Source organism: Notechis scutatus, chromosome 1 (genome assembly GCF_049901735.1).
Source record: "Notechis scutatus isolate UNSWTSFEM ecotype Mainland chromosome 1, rNotScu1.2, whole genome shotgun sequence".
Taxonomy (NCBI): Eukaryota; Metazoa; Chordata; class Lepidosauria; order Squamata; family Elapidae; genus Notechis; species Notechis scutatus.
The window spans coordinates 301,574,446-301,595,020 of record NC_142009.1 but is presented as its reverse complement, the minus strand read 5'-3'; the positions used below and the strand labels follow the sequence as shown (position 1 = coordinate 301,595,020).

General features: G+C 36.2%; 1 protein-coding gene across 2 annotated transcripts in view; it reads left to right on the top strand.

The window, feature by feature from the left end:
• PRIMA1 (proline rich membrane anchor 1) overlaps positions 1-18,066 on the top strand; it is a 73,217-nt gene extending 55,151 nt beyond the window's left edge. For both annotated transcript variants that reach the window (XM_026679223.2, XM_087952131.1), the window contains exon 5: positions 10,106-18,066. In XM_026679223.2, coding sequence (XP_026535008.1) covers positions 10,106-10,208 — 103 coding nt within the window. In that variant the 3' untranslated portion in view covers positions 10,209-18,066. The remainder of the gene's footprint in view (positions 1-10,105) is intronic.
• Positions 18,067-20,575: the final 2,509 nt, after the last annotated feature.

The following is a 20,575-nucleotide window of genomic DNA, read 5'->3' as shown; positions in this document are numbered from 1 at the left end:
TATGTTTAATTGATTTTATTTATTTTTAAATTATGCAGGGTCTTATCTAGTGAGAACTTGGATAAAAGGTTACAGGGAATTCTAGGGTTGTAGAAGGGATTAGAAAAACCAAACAAATATTATTGCTAAGGAAATTACATGGACATCTCTGTGTAGTCTGTGGAGCTAAGCATAACTTGAATTAACATCTTCTGCAGACCTGCACGTGACTGGTAGACCTGGTAGGAAAGGAATTTTATTTCACTTAACTAAAAATTGTAATAACAATCGAGATCACACTTAGCAAGGATCATTTAATTGCAGTCAATTTCATTTGGGAAAATGTCTTCATTAGTCTTCAGAATTTGTAGTCAAATGAATAAGAAGTTTCTTAATGGTTCATTGAAGAATTTATTGAAAAAGTGCATGGTAACTGAATCAAAGAAGGGCATTGTTGACACTACTAAGAAAATAGTCCTGTCCTCATGACTCTATTATTTTACTAGGCTACTGAATATCTTCAAATACCTTTTTGGCACAAAAATTGCCAATAGCAGGTTATATCTCCAGCTAATAATTTATGTTTATGCTATGCTATGCTATGTTAATATAATACCTGGTAAGAAAACTATAATATAAAACTCCAGAATTTTTTTAAGGTGGGGGATATTGATATGTCATACAAATAAACTAATGATAGATTTCATACAATAAACTTGCTTAAACCAAAAATTCCTGGTTTTTGTGGAGGAATCCTATACAAATGAACTATGATTCTGCAATTCCTTGAACAGTCCATTATTTCCAATAGAATATAGGCATTTAACCTGCCTTACGAATTATTCTATCACTGGTCCATCTACCTTATCCTATGCACCAGCTATGCACCAGCTGTCAAGGCTTTAAGATAGAAATATCACAGTTGTTCTTAGAGACGTTATAAATTGAATCTATGATTTCAAGCATGCTTTATAATTGTTCCTAGATATTAGGACCAGTGTGCATCTTTTCCCCAGATGTTAAGACCAGTCTAAGCACTTGACAATAATAGAGACCGTAGGTCACATTGAAGTTGTTTTATAAAGAAATATCTTCAGCAGATCACAAAGTATCTTGGATTCATTCAGTTCAGATCTGTCAGGACAATAAACCAGAAGTGATATTGATGAGTGTTTCATCTGCCTGATCGATTGATGCATAGCCAATCCTATGAAGCACAGGTGTCCAACTCGTGACATCACGTCAACACATGATGTATTATGACTTTTTTCTTCTTCACTAAACTGGGGGTGGCCGTGGCCAGTATGTGATACATCTGGCCTGCAGGCTGCGAGTTTGACACCCCTGCTATAGGGAGTTGTAGTGAATAATTTGTTTCACTGTTTGAGGTGTTTCTCGATTATTGACACTGCAGACACATGTGGTCTCAGAGTTAGGAGTGCCATTTACTACGGTAACATAGGCTGACATCTAGTTGCAGCTGTATCTGGCCAGGAATTGCCTAGGGTCACTTATATGTGGTCTGATGGCTACTTCATTAAGGACCAAGGGAAATGGGTGATTAGCAAGTATTAAATATACAGTAAATACATAAATAAAATGTGTTGCATATGAGGTAACTCTGCAAAAGAATGTAAACTTTGGTTAGGGCAAAGTAGACCTGCTAAGAAACTTATTGTGATTAATCAATATGATAGCATGATACTCTTATATTGTCATCTGCATTAGTTCTCTCTGTATGTCCAAAGCCAATCTGAAGTGTTTTTTTATTTTTATTTATTTATTTTGTCAAGCATGCATTTGATAATATATATATATACATATAATATAAGCATGATTATTAATACATGAAATAGACATGAATAAAAGGGAACATTAAGACAGGGAGGGTAGGCACATTGGTGCGCTTATGCATGCCCCTTATAGACCTCTTAGGAATGAGGTGAGGTCAACAGTAGACAGTCTGAGGGTTAAAGTGTTTGGGGGTTAATGGAAGAAACCACAGAGTCAGGTAGAATATTGACCACTCTTTTGCTGAAGTGTTGATAAAGACACGTGGCAAATGAATAAAAACTAAGTGTGATACCATTAATACTTAGAGGAAAACATCAGAATTTTCTCCACAGATATAATTAAAAACCGGAAGAAGAAATCATATTTTAAAAAAAGATTTCAGCCACAGAAAACATATGCAGATAGTCCTCATTTAGTTGCTGTTAACAGTTATGACTTTACAACCAATCCTTGCATTTATCATCTTTGCAGGTCTATAAAGCAGAGGAAAGCTGAAGTAAGATATAAAACAGTTGCAGTTTCACATAGCAGTCATTTTGCTTAATGACCAAGCTATGGGTCCCAACTATGGACATTAAGAAGGACTATCTGTATTTGTGAGATGCAGTGGGCTGTTCATAGTAAACAAGAGATGCAATGATACTTTTAATTAATTCAACAAGAACTTTATTATTTGGAATTAGTTTGAACATTCTTGTCTGTCAGAGTTTTGCTGACATTTTAAAATTATTTTAAAATTCTCCCTCTTTTTCGCTCTTCTTGGAATATACACTCCCTGAGTAACTTGCTATCATCCACAAAAGTTGAGAGAGATCAGATGAGTTCTGTTGTAAATTTATCTTCCTGTAAAGTCAATCTCTCACATACATAGGAAGTGATGTAATTTGTGAGTTCATGGTCATCATGACAACCCTGGATTTATTTCAGAAGGTCATGGCCCTGATCCATATAGCCCACATGTCAGATTTGGCTTTTGTCTTGGAGCAGCTGCACGACTATTTCTACAGAACAAATGTGGAGTTCCCTGAAGCCTGGGAGGGAGTCCTCTTGAGTATTTCACTGATTTCTAGAATAAGAGTTTTCTGCAGCACTTGAAAGGATTGTTTCTGAGCAGTCTAACTTTGGCCATTAATTCAAGTAATTTTCCTTGGAATCTCCAGGAGATAAAATGGCTTAAGAAATGTTTAGAATAAAGCTGGCATAAAAAGAAAAGTTTATATGGGTAAGAGATCAAATTCAAGTGGTGGTAAGAATGGGAAATGCTTACTTCTCTGTTCTTACTGCTTCTGCAGATAGGCATCCTAAAGCAGGGGTCGCCAACCTTTTAGACCTCAGGGACCACCAAACTCATAATTTTAAATCCTACAGACCAGAGACCCTGGGAAAATCCCCAAAAAAATCTGCAGAAAAATTCCCCATCCCGTTTTCCTACCAATCAATCATTCTTTATTTGGGATCACAGGATACCATCTCCAGCTCCATTTTCAGGGGGAGAGAGAGACTTTTGGCTTCATGCAAGGAAAGCAGCAAAAGCAGCAGACGTCTTTCTCTCCCCCAAACTCCGCCAGAAATGAGTCTTTGTGAGACTTGTTGCGCCAGTGCAGCCTCTTGGGGCAGGATGCCTTGCAGGGTCCCAAAGACTCATTTCTGGTGGAGTTTGGAGCAGAGAAAGAAAGACTTTTGCTGCTTTACTTGCATGCAGCCAAAAGCAGAAGAAAGAAGTGAAAAGAAGTAGCCCAGTGGCCAGGTGAAGTGCGTGGGGCGAGTGGGGCAAGTTCCCCTCTTCCACCCTTTCCCCCCTCCCCTCATTACCTCATGTTCTCAATGCAAATGACGCGAGCCTTGTGTTCCTGCATAGCCTGGATTAATTGCTTTGGGGGGTGACATTTTTTTGCAGACCACCAAAATTTTCTCACGGACCACCAGTGGTCCCCAACCCACTGGTTGGCGACCAATGTCCTAAAGCATTATTAAAACGAATTGGTCCCTATTAAGGTCAGAAGATGTATTTGCTATTGAGTAAATTTAGACAGAATCTAGAGGATAAAATCACTCAGATATGGTCAGGATAAAAGTCTAGTTGGGTCAAGTGTGGATAATGGGAAATATACACTTGAATAAGGTGGTGTTTCCTCTGTCTTCAAGAAGCTGTCATCCAATTGTACTACAGGTAGTCCTTGTTTAGTGACTGCTTTGTTTAGCGACTGTTCAAGTTGCAGCAGTGGTGAAAAAGTAACATTAATCAATTCTTAGATTTACAACCTTGTAGGTCTGTAAAGCAATGGAACAAACAAAGTATGAACATAAGCATAGTCATAGTTTAATGTAAGCATTCACTTTACTTAACAACCAAATTGCCAGTCCCAATTATAGTTGCTAAAAGAAGATTACCTGTAGGTAACTATTGACCGCTATCCAGCTTTACTTCATTAGGGACAACTTCTGAGAATCATGAATGAAATAGTTTATCTTGATCTTTTCTGGTCAGGATTCAAGCCTGCATATGGGACTGAACCTGTTATTCAGCCTTGTTGATGATCTCTGGTGTGACTAGGGCAAGGGAGTGCAATTCTCCTGATCCTGTTTGATCTCTGAGGTGCAATTTAAATGGCTGATTATCACCTTTACAGGTCTACATGGCTCAGGGTCTGCTTAACTCTGAGTTGCCCTCTCTAGTTTGAGTTGGTGTGTCAGGTAAGATGTAGTAGAGAGGACTGCAGGTTGCAAATCTGAGGTAAGGAACCCATGCTTAAACCTTCTCAGTGATGGATCCCTACTTCTGAACCTCCATGTCCAGAGGGTCCCATTTCTTGGCATCAAATCCCCTATTTTTTCCCCCAAAGAATTATCAAAGTAAGATTCTTCAAAGGCGTTTGGAGATGTGGGAAGATTCTGCTCCTCATTTATTTTTTATTTTTTATTTGTAACCACTTAGACTCTTTGGAAATGCAGTGGCATATAAGCCAAGCTAACAAAAATAAATAAATAAATTACCAAAAAATTGATTTCAGTTAGGCATCAGGGGGGAAAAAACCACGACTGTAATAGCTGTTCAACAGATTAAAAGACTACCTTAGGTAGATTGTCATGCTTCAAAACTGTTTTGGCTGTCAGGGCTCCTTCACTGGGTCAAAGATCAGATAATTCCTTTCTAGATCTTACATTCTATCAATGATTCTATCAGTTTAGAGCCCAAAAAAACAAGTTAAAAGCAAATGAATCTTTATTAAGAGGATTTGAAGAGATTTATATTAAATTTCAGTGGAAAATTAGGTGACCCCTGAAGGATCTGAAAGGACACATAATTAGCACTGAGTTCCAGGTGAGTATAATTCAATTATAATTACAATTAATGACAAAATTGAGAAAATATTAAATACATGGGACATGGCCATCCCTTCATCTTAATGAATTTCAGTATTTTTTAATTTAATTTAAAACTTAACTACTGTTAAGATTTTGTTCTTTGAAGGGTGTCAAACATCCCTGGCATTTAATGATCAACATCACTAAAGATGTTAGAGTTACAACATCACAGAAAAAAGTGATTTATGACCATTTTTCACCCTTAATGACTGTTGAAGCATATCTATGGTCACTTGATCAAAATTTAGATGCTTGGCAACTAACTCATATTTATGATGATTGCAATGTCCCGGGGTCATGTGATCACCTTTTTTCACCTTCTGGCAAGCAGAGTCAATGGGAAAGCCATGTTTCACTTAACCATGTTAATAACACTGCAGTGATTCACAACGGTGGCAAGAAAGGTCATAAAATGGGGCAAAAATCACTTAACAAATATCTCAAGACAACAGAAATTTTGGGCTCTGTCAGAGTATATTCATGAACTGGAATAGAGCATGGTAACAGGGTCAGCCAATGAATAGGCATAGCAACTAAATCAGCCAATGAGGATAGTTTGGAAACTGAAACTACTAGAAGTAGCCTAGGCTGGAAACTGAAAGTAAAAGTAGCCTAGGTCCTGTTCTATGTTAAGCTCTGCAACTCTGCAACTATGTTGAGCTCTGAGTCTGTGTATTGTAGATGAAACTAGCTTGTTTGCTTGCTGAAGACTGGACCGTGGCTGTGAACTTGCAACATGTTTCTGTTTGAGTTTGCTCCATGTTGGAGAAATATACAACTGGTTTGTAAAATCTACTTAGTTTGTAATGATGTTAAATGAAGCATTAGCCATCTGTGTTTATTTTTCTGGTGCTGAATTATCGCTGCAAAACTCTCAATAGGCTCAGTTGTGGTTCTATGTTGAGGACTACCTGGAAATATCTCAAATATGACCGGAGTACCTTCATATGAGGAAAACAAACATCTCTAGCCTTTCCCATCCAATATTTCTTAGTGCTTCTTTCCTACCATCAGGTTAAAATGACTAAGTCATCCCTCCTTTTTGGTCCACATCTTCGTGTCAGGCAACACTAAACAAATGGTTAGATTTCATTGTAACATAAGACAGGCCATGAAAAATAAGGAGTGAAAGAAGTTGGGCATTACTTAGAAATTAGATTCAGTTACATCCTGTTCTACTGCATTGCTTTCTATAGAAGTAGTTGCAACATTTTCCAGTGGTCGTGGCCTATGTTTCTCTCGTTTTCTCTCGTAGTTGCTTTGCTGTCTGAATGGGACAGATTGTTAAGAATAGGATGTATTTAATTGAACATTTTCTAAATAATATTCTTTTGGTTTTTGGATGCAGGAAAATGAGAGATGGAAAGGTTACAAATTTGCACTCCTATTTCATTTCTTTGCTCAACATAAAGTTTCATTTGTTTTAGCATCAAATTGCTCTTTTCATTTTAAAGCAATTTTACAAAGAGCTCAATCAGTGATTTCCTAATTAGCAAAACAACTGCACGTAGAAGATTTCATAGTAGACATTTTAATGAGTTACTTCTGCTTCTGAATTTGGAGTGGATTTGCATGGAGTGAATATTATGAATTTAAAGAGCACTTAGCATACACCAGTATTAATTGCAAAACAAATGCCAATTTAAAAAAGATGGAACAGAATGGAGAAAAAAGTGGAACAGAACTGGAGTAATGAAGATTGAGGGAAGACTTAAAAAAATAATTGGTTTTGTATATATACATATTTCGGATTTAACATGTAATTGGAGGCTATAAAGAAAATTTGCAATAGGACAATAATGAGGACTTTGGATTGTTTTATGTAATTGTTTTGGATTGTTTTATGTAATTAAATTATAAGCAAGCTCTAAAACAGAGTGGTCAAAAGTTAGGAATATTTTTTTAAAGATGCATAGTTTTTAAATATTCAGATACAGGTAGTCCTTGACTTGCAATCCCAGAATTTATCAAGTGGTCATGTGAGCATATTGTTTAATGACCACTCACTCAACAACCATAACCCCAGTTCTTCTGGTTGTAGTCATTAAATGGACAGAGCAAAAGGGTGGTCGGGGAGGAACTCCTGCAGTAGGCTGAAGAAACAAATTTTGGATCTTTGGGATCCAGGCTTTGTTTTTGCATCCTACTGGAGAAGTTCATCTCCCCTTCATACATGGAAGAGAATCTACTGCGATAAGCTGCAGGAACAGAGTGGGATCTTCAGGATCTGGACTCCCTTTCTCCGCCTCTTCCTTTTACACAAAGGGAAACTCCTTTAAGAGACTGCACAAAGACACCACTGATCTTTGGGATCTGACCTCCATTTCTGCAATCTACCTGATGAGTTCCTTGGTAGGCAGCCTGCTTGCCAGAATATCAGCTCCACGGCAGGTGGTAGCAGCTTGCAACCTTCCCTGCTGGCTGCTCCATTGACTATCTAAAGAAACCAGCAGAGAAGTTTGGAAATGGTGATCACATGATCATCATTGGCAACTGGTCTTAAGTGCAAACAGGTTGCTGGGGACTCAGATCGCGATCATGTGACATGGGTGGGGGGAAGAGTTGCATAATGTTTTATGACAGCCAGAAGTGTTTTATGGGCTGTAAAGCACCCTTTCTGAGGCCACTGTACCTTTGAATGGTCATTAACAACTGGTCATAAGTCAAAGACTACCTGTATTTGACTATTTTAAACAGTGCATGACTATTTTGATTATTTTTCAGTGATCTGGAAAAAAATGAATATATGTGAATACTTTAAATTGAAGTGAATTAGGAACAACTTGCCTCCAGAAGTTGTGAATGCTCCAACACTGAAAGTTTTAAAAAGATGTTGGATAACCATTTGTCTGAAGTGGTGTAGGGTTTCCTCCTAAGCAGGAGGTTGGACTAGAAACCTCCAAGGTCCCTTCCAACTCTTGTTATTCTATTCTATTCTTTTTCAAAAGGCAACTGGACTTTGTTTTTCCTTGAAGCCATTTCGCTTCTCATCCAAGAAGCTAATTGAATAGCACAGAATGGAAGTATTGATATTAACTGCAAGAAATAGAAATCCTTCCATGATCCTCCATCATTCAGTCAGAAGTGAAGAGGTTCTTGGATGAGAAGTGAAACATCTTCAATGAAAAACAAAGAAAGTCCAGTTGCCTTTTGAAAAAGCACCTTTGGGACAACCATAGCCTGGAAGTTTACAATTAAAAATGTTTGATTAAGTAGAAATATATACTAAGTATTATACTTAATCATTGATAATTCCTGTAAACTATGTTTATATTCCATCCTTCTGAAGTTGATAAAATGAGGGCCCAGATAGTTGGAGATAATATGCTGACTATGTAAACCTCTTAGAGAGGGCTGTAAATCCGTATATAAGTGCTATTGCTATTACAATTTACCTGTGACAGTACTGAAGTCACAACTGACATTAATATACCATAGTTCTTGTTTGCCAGGAAACAAATATATTTTATGAAACTTAGTGTATTGTAGCTGAATTGGATTATCATCATGCCAGAAATAATCTTAAATTATATAACTAGGTTATTGAATAATACATTTTATGTAATTGTATTGCTTTTTAAAAGTTTTATAATAATTGTAAGTCTCTGTATTATATTGTTGTGCTTTCTGACCCAGAGACCATAATAAATGCTTGATCATCATACAATCAGTCATCATAAATTCTTCATTTTGTTCTTATTGAAACAACATTATAATGTCTTTGTATTCTCTCTCCTTCCAATCTTGTATCTAGATTTTTTTTTAAAAAGAGTTCAAAGTGATCTCTGGGGCTGTATGGCTTATAAAGCAAACTTGAATATCATAAATTGGTTAGTATTGATCTTTGCAAAACGCTAAATTGCATACATGTCGGAAAAAATAGACTGGTTAAGATTACAAAGTTGAGTGTTCATGTAAAAGCAAGCTCTGTTTAAATTGGCAGTTTAATGTTAGCAATAAGAATGTAACAGTATCCCTTGCCATGCTTCACTGCAAGAGGCTGTTTTAAGGCGTGCAAATGCCCACATCTGCATCTCCCAGAAGAGAGGAAAGCCAAGGGTCTACAAGGTCTTCCCCCTATCTGTCCTTTATTTAGAAACAATACTGTTCTCCATTTGTAGATGCTTAAGCCACTGGAAAACTATTCATTTATTAAATTTATATGCCCTCCATCTCCCTATCAATTGATTATGGTACAGTAAGGTCATGTAATTATGTATGGTTTGGCTTCCATGTCTAGATATTTCTGAATATTTCTGAATAGAGTAGCTAATGGAAAAAGTGACACAAAATAAGGCTGGGCCCAGGATTGAAGGTATAAAAACTTAGATTTAACAGACTTATGGAGAATGCCAGCTATAAAAAATAGAATATCTATTAAATGTAAACAGATTTTGCTTATGCATAAAATGGCACTAGATTGCACACATATGCATTTCACATATGCAGTTGCATGTATAAAGTAGCCATTTGTATATATGCATAGAAGTTTCCAGTATACAGACAGATTTTCTTCACTGTAACCAAAGTACCCAAAACAGGGCCTTTTAAATCAAGGGTTTATTGTCTTGCATTCTCTCTCCCTGCCCCCATTTTCCTTGTTCAGGAGCATGCAACCTGCTGCTCTCTGAATGGTTTGCCATTGGCTGCCCTGCTGGCATGGATGAGAATTGAATATCTGGAAACCATCTGGATGTTCATCCCTTTTTTCTGTCATCAGAAAAATGTTAACAGTAGTAATACAGAATTCTTCAGTAATTCATGGTGTAGATAAATGCTCCAAATTTGAAGATTTATAGAATTGCACAAAGTTGTGGTGGAATGAGATACAATATTTTTAGTTTTAAGAATCCTTTTATAATTAATCACCTGTACAGAACATTTTTTTTAGTATTTTGCATAGCTAATGAATTTGTTTTTGTCTCCTTTCTTTTTAAAATATCACTTTGATTGGGCTTCAATGAAGGAAACCTATGAGAACAGAAGAGAATGGAACAAGTCAAGCTGAATATGCAATGACATCCTGTCAAAACAGCAGGACAGTTGATGCTAACAATGCAGTGGCGTAATTTCCAAAACCACCTCTCGAAGAGTAAACATTAAAAGCACACATGGAATATGCAAGGTGGGTGAAATGCAGCATCAAGAGAAGACTTATGGCCGAGGACTTCATTTCAGAAATAGCGCTTCAGATATTCTGAGAAGAAAAGCAGGTGACTCTCCTTTGGCTTGCTGAGTGTCACAAAAAGTGGGATTATACCAGGGGCTACTCTGAAAAAGGGATTCACAGAGGCCTACTCACTGCATGCTTGTTCTTTTGAAAGCAACATTGCAGTGCCCCTTCTTCCTTCCTCATCTTTGATTGACGGTTTATTTTTTTGAAAATGCTTCAGCGATCCTTTGATGATTAAGAGAATGGTCTATTCAAGACGGTAAAAATACCATAATTGGGCTTGCAAATTCAAGCTTTGCGTTTTTCTGTTTCTCTACAGTCATTTTAAGACCCACCTTTTATGATGATCATATTGTTGAAGTGGAAAATCTCCATTCACTGAGAGGGAACATCCTTTCCTGCCCAGCTTCATGATTTCATGGAATGTATCCCTACCTACACAATCTGATGGCTAGATATAGATGCTGCTACTACAGACATAAAGGAATTCAGAATGTCTTACAGCAATTAGTTTTATTGATCGAAAGAAAAGTGTTACCTAGGATAACATTTTAAAGTGTTTTAAATGCTATTAATCCACAGTCCAGAAACATATTGGGCCTTGGAGTTAAAAGAAATATATATTTGGGTACATCTATTATTATTTTGCAGTTTTGCACATGTATATCCACCACACTAATCTGTAGACAAGATCTCTAGAATGATCTAAAAATGTTTGACTCTGGAGGACAACAAGCTGCAATGGACACAACTCCTTAAAGACTTTCCTATTCCTTGAGTAGCTCCTCCAAATGAGTGCTAAATAAAGAATTTTCTGTTGTAGGGAAAAAAGCTGTGATGGACCAGTCCCCTCTTTAGTAAGGGGCTGCCAATAGTGCCAAAATTACTCTGTGTTGTATCACTTTGTGATAAAGTACCACAAACAGTTTAAAAGCATAACCCGACTCTCCATTGTCACAGTGTCTTGTTTAGGCACAGTCACTTTAATTTCTAAAAGAACGACTGATGCTATTACTTGTCCATACCTTGATTAAGGACTTAAAATATGGTTCCTGTCTTTCCTTTCACATGCCTTCATTTGTCACAGCTGTACCAGCAAAACAAAACAAAACGATGTGTCACGATCTGGCTTCTTGTCTTGCTGTCAGACTTCAGTGATATTTTGTCTTCAAGCAGTCTAAAAAGAAGCTGTAACAGTTCTGTAGTCTAGGATCATGGTATTGTGTCAGTCCTAAGTCCCAAGAAGCTGGTATGCTGGCTGAATGTAGCTAGGATTGTCTCAAAGTAGAATTCCAGTGTATTCCAAATTACAATCAGTTCTTCAAAAAAGAACTGAAGACCTCTTAAAACTGAGGAATCTCTGCATTGAATTCTGATACTGCCTCACTTAGACAAAGTCACTGTATAATGCTATCCCAGTTAAATATGAAAAATAATGGATGGATAAATGAGTGAGTGAATGAATGAATGAATGATTTTAGAGTCTTTGGCCAGTCAATAGTATATAATAGTACTTAAAATCAATACAGTTAGTGCTGTTGCAGCAACAATAATTTGCCTCTTAATAGCAATATAAAATACTTTTGCAACCATTTTAGTTATGTCTGAGCTTGCATCTGCAAGGCAGTAAGTTACGTAAAATAAATAATTTATTCCTAGGAATCTTAAAAAGTAGTGGTTATATTTGTTCTTTATATCCCAGTAGAGGATACAATACAAAAAAGCATGTTCCCAAGGGTTGTCAGGGTGTCTCACTAGAAAATTGGTTCCTTATAAATCTCATTTCTAGGATAGATAAGGAAAATTCATTTAAACAGGATTTGGAGAAAGAAATCCTAAACATACCTGTTCAATATGATGGTGATCAAAATATCTTTTATATGATTTCCTGGAGCAGGAAAAGATTAGTATCTTCGTTTTAGAATACTTTACAGTTGGTTTGTTAATACTGCAATATTGCTAGAAGGCTGTCATCAGTCAAATAGGTGATATCAACATATAATAAAAAAGGCACATATGTATCGGTCAGCATAGGGCAGCAAAGTCTTCAGTTTCCAATGAGACTGCCAAGTCATTCATATAAAAACTGAACAAGATTGAAGTCAAGACACACCCTTCTCTAGCTCCACCTGTAGAAGGAAATGGGTTAGTTAAAGTGCTATTAGGACTATATTTAATCTGCAAAAAGGATTTAGAATAATTGCCTTCTGGTCAGTTGTGTTTCCCATAGTAGTCTCCGAGAAACAGATGAGATGAGCAGCACATAAATCAGATAAATAATAAATAAATAGAATTGAAAGCTGCTTTAAGCCAATAAAAACTATGAAAAGATTACACATCGATCCCTATAAATATTTCTCAATAGGATCGTATAAGACCATATATAATCCAGTGTAGAGCAACCTCTGAACCCAGTCTGCTCAATCCCCAAGATTTTAGGATCTGCCAGCCATGTCTTTAAGTCATTAAAGAGATACATAGCATAAAGTTTGCCTACTGTTGATAACATGGGCACTATGGTGGAATTTGTCCATAGATTTTTCTTTTATTGTTGATATTTCCAAACAAAATAAAATTAACAAGGAGTAATGCCCACCATTTTGATTTAAATAAATTCTGGAGATATAGGATCTGTGGGGATTGCCCTGCCTTATCAATTTCATTTTTTATGGAGTCAAGAAGTGGGGGGGGGGGATTGGTAATAAGAAGTACAGTGGATTCAAGGAAATGATTGTGTTTGTAAATTGCAAAAAAGTGGCTCTCTCAAATTCCAGTAGAGATTTTACATATGGGATTTTCAGAATACCTTCCCATAGTCTTAAAAATAATTATCCAATAGATTTGTTTGCCTTTGCTCCTAGAAATATCGGAAAAAAACTTTTCCAAGTGGCATTTATAGGTTTCTCCAGCAAATAATGGCTGGGGAATCTTCTTATTGCCTGCTATATAGCTTTTGTCAGTGTTACAGACTTGTTATTTAGAAACCTACATTTTACTTTCAGCCACTCTTTATTATTATTATTTGTAACCTGCCTCGGTTATATAAAAAGTTTACTTTACAGTGAGCCATCAAAATATTCACAAAAGAATAAACAAGATTATCATTAAAAAAATAATAATCTCAGATACCCGTCATTGACACGAGAATCTTTCGTTTAACCATATCTTCAACAGAATCATGACCATAAATATTTCAGATTCCATCTTCCTACTTCTTGCATCAGTCTTGTCTCCTGGACTGAATCTTGATTTTTGTTGCTGGTTCTTTCAGTGTTATTTTTCTTAGGGTTGTACTCACCTTTTTGTAGACCTGCATTCTTGGTCAAGAATATTCATCAATTTCTTTAAGTTTGCCTTGGCAACTCATGACCACAATGCCCCTTATTACAAATTTTATTTTTTGCCATTGTCATTTACATGAATCGTGGTGATTAAGCAAATCTGACTTCCCCATTGACTTTGCTTGTTGGCAGCTGACTGAGAAGGTCACAAATGGTCATGTGACACACACCCCTCCCAAATACATGCTGGTTTCCAAGTGCCCAAATTTTCATCTTGTGACCAGAGAGACGCTCACTGCAAAGAAAATGCAAGGACTGGTTGTAAGTCACTTTTTTCACCATCGTGATTTCCAATGATTGCTAAACAAATGGTATAAATTTGAGGACTACTTGTGCAAATAGTCAGATTTATGAATGTAAGGAAATATATAAAAAGATAGGGAAACCTCTCAGTGCAATACTAAAACATGTTTTAATTACCACATAGTTTATGCACAGAAACATTAAAAAATGTAAAATAAAATAAAAATGAACAAAATACGAAAACATTGGGTTTTAATTGTGCAGTTCAATTATTAGAGGTAAAATTGAGAATAGACTACCATGGACTGGTATCATCTTCCATTTCAGGGCTTCATATTTACTGATTGATTCAGCATTTTTCTACCTATTTAGGTTACATTGGTAAACAAGGCTCTCCATTCTGCCAAGGAGGACTTTATTAGTGGAATTTCAGAATCCCCTGCTCCCTCAAGGAAGTTCAACAGTTGCTTCTCTAACAGATGAGAGATCAGCCACAAGCCTGATTTTCATTCCTGGTATTCATCAGGATGAGCAGGGTCACTAACAGATTTTGAAGGCTCGTTTTCTCGTTCTCCACTAGCTTGGAGTTGATAGGCATTTAAGAAGAGAAGCCTGTAACCTTTAGCTGGTTTATACTACAGTTAATCTTGCAAGAAATTTTCCTTTTTCAGTCTTCAGTCTAAGGACTGGTATCAAACCAGACCCTATTAAATTGCAGATAGAACCATGAGAAATAGAAATACAAAGGGAGAAAGCAGATGCCAGAAAGCAATAAAAGGTCTGCACTTGGATAGAAGTATTTCTTTTAAAGATAATCAATGTTAGTATAAGCAGTTCTTGCTAATGTTAAAGATAATATTTGAGGAATAATATACTTGCTTGCCAGTTTGATGTCACTTCTTTCCTCCTGATTAATCTATTGGGCGAATTGCATAACAGTATCACTTTTAGAGGCTTCTCTGTAGCTTAGCTGTTAGCTATTCCCCAGACCTCAATAAAGCAGTCTTATACTAGACCTCTACCTATTTTACTAAAATGGCCTTGAAAAAAAAGAAAACCCATGAACAAAATAACAGCACCAAGATTATGACAGCTGTTTTTTAAAAAAATATTGCGGAACAGGACTGCAGGCTACAATGTCTCTAAACATAAGTGAAAAAACAAGAATAAGAAAGGCTGGACTGTATCTGGTTCATCGAAACAACCTCCCCCTTCATATTCTTGCCAGGAGTTGCTCAAGGAAGGGTTTAATAGTTATCATAAGTAGCTATTAGTCACTGGAGGGCCTGACCAATCATCATATTTCAGTGAAAATGTTACGAAGTAATAGAGGATATGTAAATACGTACATTGTCCAGAAGGGAAAACATGCTTAGGGAGAGATCTGTGGAGATAAGTTTCTTCCCTTCTAAAAAAATATAGCTAGTAACTTTTTAAGACTTAGTGAACATGGAGCAATCAGAGTACAGAATTCAGATTTCTGAGGATTTCTTTTCCAATTAGTTTGACCTATTGTAATTGCAACAGTAAAAATAATATAATTTGGATTCTTGGAAGCAGAATTGTTCAAAATTAATTGCCAATTCCAAAAAAAAAAAAGCTCTTAAAACCATACTCCACAGTCACTTACAATATTTTATTCCCCACTCAATCCTACTTTGAATGTTTCATGGGGAGATTTACACTCTTTTTCGTCAGATTTCAATGTTACATTCTGTAGAAAGTATATTTTTTTCCTAAAAGAGAATAGACATGCTTTGGTTTACAGCATAAATGTATGAAGGTTGCAATTATTATGTTTATCAGAAGAATTTTAGTGGACCAGCCGTTTAATTTCAAGTCTGAATGTAATAGTTCTGCGATAGCAAAAATAAAAATAATTCAACTATAATTTCCCCCCCTCTTAAGGATTATTTTGAAAAAATGCAGCCCCTCTTCTCTGTAGTTCAGATAATGGAAAGGCTGAGCAAAAAGTATACCATGCATGAGTTATATGAACACAGGATGCAAATTATGTTAGTTTAGCCATCGGTCTTTCTCTAACTGCAGCAACAACTTCCTTGCCTTTTGTCCCCAAAGATTAAATCCTAATCTACTGCATGCTAAACATGTTTTACCACTGAATCTAGTGACAATCACCAGACTGTTAGTGGTATAGATGGCTTACTGGGTAAGAAGTTAACATGTAAATTGATGACAACTTCATTTCTTTTCATACAATCCAATGCCCAGTATGGGATGGAAAAACATACTCTGGTAATTCCCTTCATACCTTATCTCTCCATGTCAGTGACGGAAGTTAGGTTTGAAAAGAGTAAGGTGGTGGAACACCCTTCCATGAGTAAATATTTTAAAATGATTCCAAAGATCTTTACAGTGAACAGGGACGAAAGAAAGATTGCAGTGTGTCCCCAACTGCATTGCAATTGTGTTGCATTGTTGCTTTCATTTAATAAAAGGATCAGAGTTCCAGTTAAACCTTCACTGAAGTTAATAGAAATTTCATAATAGATACCAGTCTTAATTAGTTGCATTGGCTACATCCACCAGTACTTACCAAATGCTCTCCAAGTCATTTTAACTCAAAATACCTCTGGGCTGAATGTCTTATTAGTCCTTTATTCTGAAAGCCTTTTGAATTCCATGCAAGAATGTATTTTCAGAGAAATCTTAAGGCATACTCTCTTTATTATACTCACTGACAAATCCACAGTAAAATCAGAACAGAGAAAACATTATTTTGAAGACGTGTAATTCTCATTTTTAACAAAAGTACATGATTCATAAATCCAACTTAATTTAATGTTAACACTTCATTAGTTAATAGTGGAGAACAGTTTAAAATGCACAATAAAGTTTAACATAAAAATATTAAAAAAAGAAGAAAAATGTTTTTGAACAGCAAGCTAATAGATATATCCAACTTAAAAAAAAAATAGAAAAACTAAAAACTTGGCTGCTAATAACTGCTCTTATTTTAATTGTAATGGAGAGAATTTTGGCTGCTTGCTTTTTTGAGGGAGCCCTGAGAGTAATATAGGAGATAGAACTGTAGATTTTCCTAAGAAGTGGAGTCTAAAATATGTTCTGATATATTTGTAATATTTTTTCTTTCATTCAATCATGTCTGATTCTCAGAGACTGCCCTAGACAAATCCCTGCAGTTTTCTTGGCCATGTTCTTCAGAAGTGGTTTGTCATTGCCTCCTTCCTAGGATCGAGAGATTGATCCAAGGTCACCCATTTATCTTCCTATCCAAGGATTAGAACTCATAGTTTCCCAGTTCACACACACACACACACACACACACTGGCCTTTGAGGACTACTAAGAATATGCAGTTAAACTGGGATGCTATTATATGATGTTATTATTAACTCTAATTATGTCATTGAATATTCAAAACTGCATTATTATAGTCATCAGAATTTCTGTTGTGTATTATATACATGTCAATGAGCAGCTTGAAATTATTACAAATTATGCTTTTATTTTATTTTGTCTTCTTTCAGAAAAATCTCAATTACAGATTATGGTGTTTGGAACATACCAATATGTGCATATACCATACATACATGCACCTGACCTGTATGAAGGCTGTATGAAAGAAGAAGGTGGGATAGATAGAAAGTTTATATTTTGTGGTATTTGGGGCTACTCCTATCAGTAAAATAGGAAAATAATTTTACACTGCAGGGAAACCTTAATGGAGTTTTTTGGGAAATATTTTTTTGTTATTCCAGAATATATACTACATTACTGTGAATAATATAAAATTAAGATAAATTAACCTGCCTCATAAGAATCACTTTAGATGCAACAGACTTGTCTATTATGTTAACAGGTTTTCCATAAGTCTGAGTTTCCATCAAAACCTATAACATGAGAATCCATTCAACTGAGATTTCATGTGTATGCTACTGCATAGGCACAATAATACAGGCAGGAGAATAATCACATTATTCATATGAATGGTTTGTAGGAGTTTGTAGAAGCTGAAGATTAAATGTAGTGATAATTTTAGAATTCTTACATCCAGTTTTTTGGCTGGACCCATTTCAGATACATCAGAATGACATGGCAACAACACCTAACCAACCCTAATCAATCTAAAAATGTTAAGCTGCATCCGACTCAGATTACATTAAGATTCAAGGAAGGCTCAAGGATACATGAGACAGTAGTCACCAGGAATCTAAAGAGAACCTTTACTGATTTTGGAAATTGCTGTTTCCAAATATTTTTGGGAGGGAGGGTTGATTGGCCTTTACAAAATGATTTTATTTTGGTCTCAGAGGGTTTATATTTAGCTATTGCGCAGTATCAATCTTTTCCCAAAAATATACAACTTTTGTTCTACAAAGTTTTGACTAAAAGCTAACAAAAATATTAATTACATTAAGGGGCATACAATTTTTGTAAACCCTAGAAACAATTTAACTCTTCTGAAGTTATACCTTGGTTCCCAGCTTTCAAAACGGGATAGGAATATGCCTTCTAGTGTTTTATTATATAACCAATTTGAAACTACTGGTTCCAAAAATAAATAAAAAATAATGTGCTCTCTAATGTGTTTAAATGCAAATGAAATATACAAGTATTTACAGATAAAGGGTGTGTGTGTGTGTGTGTATGTGTGCGTTTCATAATGATAACCTCATGCTGAAAGCATAATTCAATATAACAATTTACAGGGATTAATTTTTTTTTTTACTTTTAGTCTTTTTTAAAAAACAGATTGAACGGTTTTATGTACCAACAGCCATATAGCAAGCAAACTTTAGTTTATTAATATATCTGGTATTGCTCTACTTATATGAAGCTGATTGTACATCACACAACAGCTGAGATTTTTCTCAGCTTGCAACCTTGTTACTACGAACAAGTGTATTATAAAATATACATAGGGGGAGTATGGTTCCACCAAAAATACGATTTGTTGAGTCCCTTTCATTTCCATGAGAGAGTAGATTAAAGCAGGGGTCCCCAACCACCGGGCTGCGGACCGGTACTGGTCCGTTTAACATTTTCTACCGGGCCGCCGGTTTGCTGGGCGCCGCCATCTTGTTTTGATGAGAAAGTGCTTCCGGTGAGCTTTTCCGGTTGGAAAGCGGCGTTTGGGTCCTGAAGGAATCCTCGCACCTTAGTTTCATCGAAGGGGGGGGGGGCGGCTTCGAACAAAACTAAGGCGCGAGGATTCTTTCAGCACCCAAGGCAAGGCAAGCCGAGCGACCATCCCGAAGCCGTCCCGAAGCCCATCGACAAAGGTACAAAGGAGGAGTTGAAGGTGGCGGGGAGAAGCGGGGGACGGCTGGCTGGCCGGTCGCTCAGCTCGCCTTGCCATGTGTGCTGATGCTGGTACCGGGCCGTGGATCATTTTGTGATGCTGGGACCGGGCCATGGCACAAAAAAGGTTGGGGGCCACTGGATTAAAGCATGTGTTTAAAATCTCCTTCTGGGTCTTGAGAGTGTTTCACTTTGGCTGGAACATAGCCATATATAACATATGTATGGAGTTGAATTTCCATTGCCTCGCACTTTCCACCCATCATGCAAAATGGGTGTAAACCTATCCTCCTCACATGATATCTTCATACCAATTTTGCTCTTGGCTTTGCACAAGTACCTAAAATAATTCATAGTGTAAGGCAATGGAGAATTGTGACTGTTATAAATATATTTTTATATATTCTTTATAGCGTTTCCTGCATCTCTGCAACTAAAATATATGATTTTTAAATTGCAAGGATAGTGTGTTAAAAGCTAATGCATGAATGTAAATAACTCTTTTAAGATCTGCCTTTTTGAGTGTATGCCACATTACAGATTAAAACAGCTCTTGTTCTTTGAAAATCTGTACCAGTGGTTAAGTAACCGATGAGAATGGCCATGATCCAAAGAGTTCCTTTAGAAATAAATAAAAGCATTTTGTACCTGCACCATGCTGTCTGCTTTGGGAAAGGGAAAACCGGAAATCTCATAATATTCATGGAGTTCATTGGATCATGGCCAAAACCAGTTTTAGAATTAATGCTATGTTTTTAAGACAAAGCCATTAACATATATTTAGTATTTAAGGATATTGCTCAATACATAACATTCTGTACCCAAAAAACCCTGTGTTGCATATAGAGATTGTGCAGTACCCTATTAAAAAGATTATAACTACTTTTTATTTTAAATAAAAATATGCTTATTAAAAGTTTTTTAAATCTGTTTTTGTTATTTGTTACTTAAGATTCATTTTCTTGCTGTATGTGATTTAATTTGAATTCTTGAAGATGCCAAGCCCAAATTGATACATTCCTAAACTGTCTAGATAGAACAATTACAATTGAATAATAGCTCAGTCATAGGAGCATAAGAATTTGTCTTACATCAAACTGGGCTCTAGGCAGAGTAGTGTGTACTGAAACACTGATTTATACAATGCTCTACCTTTGTCTTCTGTCACATACTGCACTTTGGTATTGCATCATGGCTTACCATTTGATCAAAAAAGAAAAGAAAAGAAAAGAATGGATAGCAATTTATCCATCCATCATCTATCATTGTTATAAATCATAGCCAACCATTTATATATCCTGGTTATCTTTCCACTACCCTATTCCCCCACTTCCTACACTTGAATATGGGTAAAAAGAATGCAATATATTGAGGCAACTTCATTCTTTGAAATG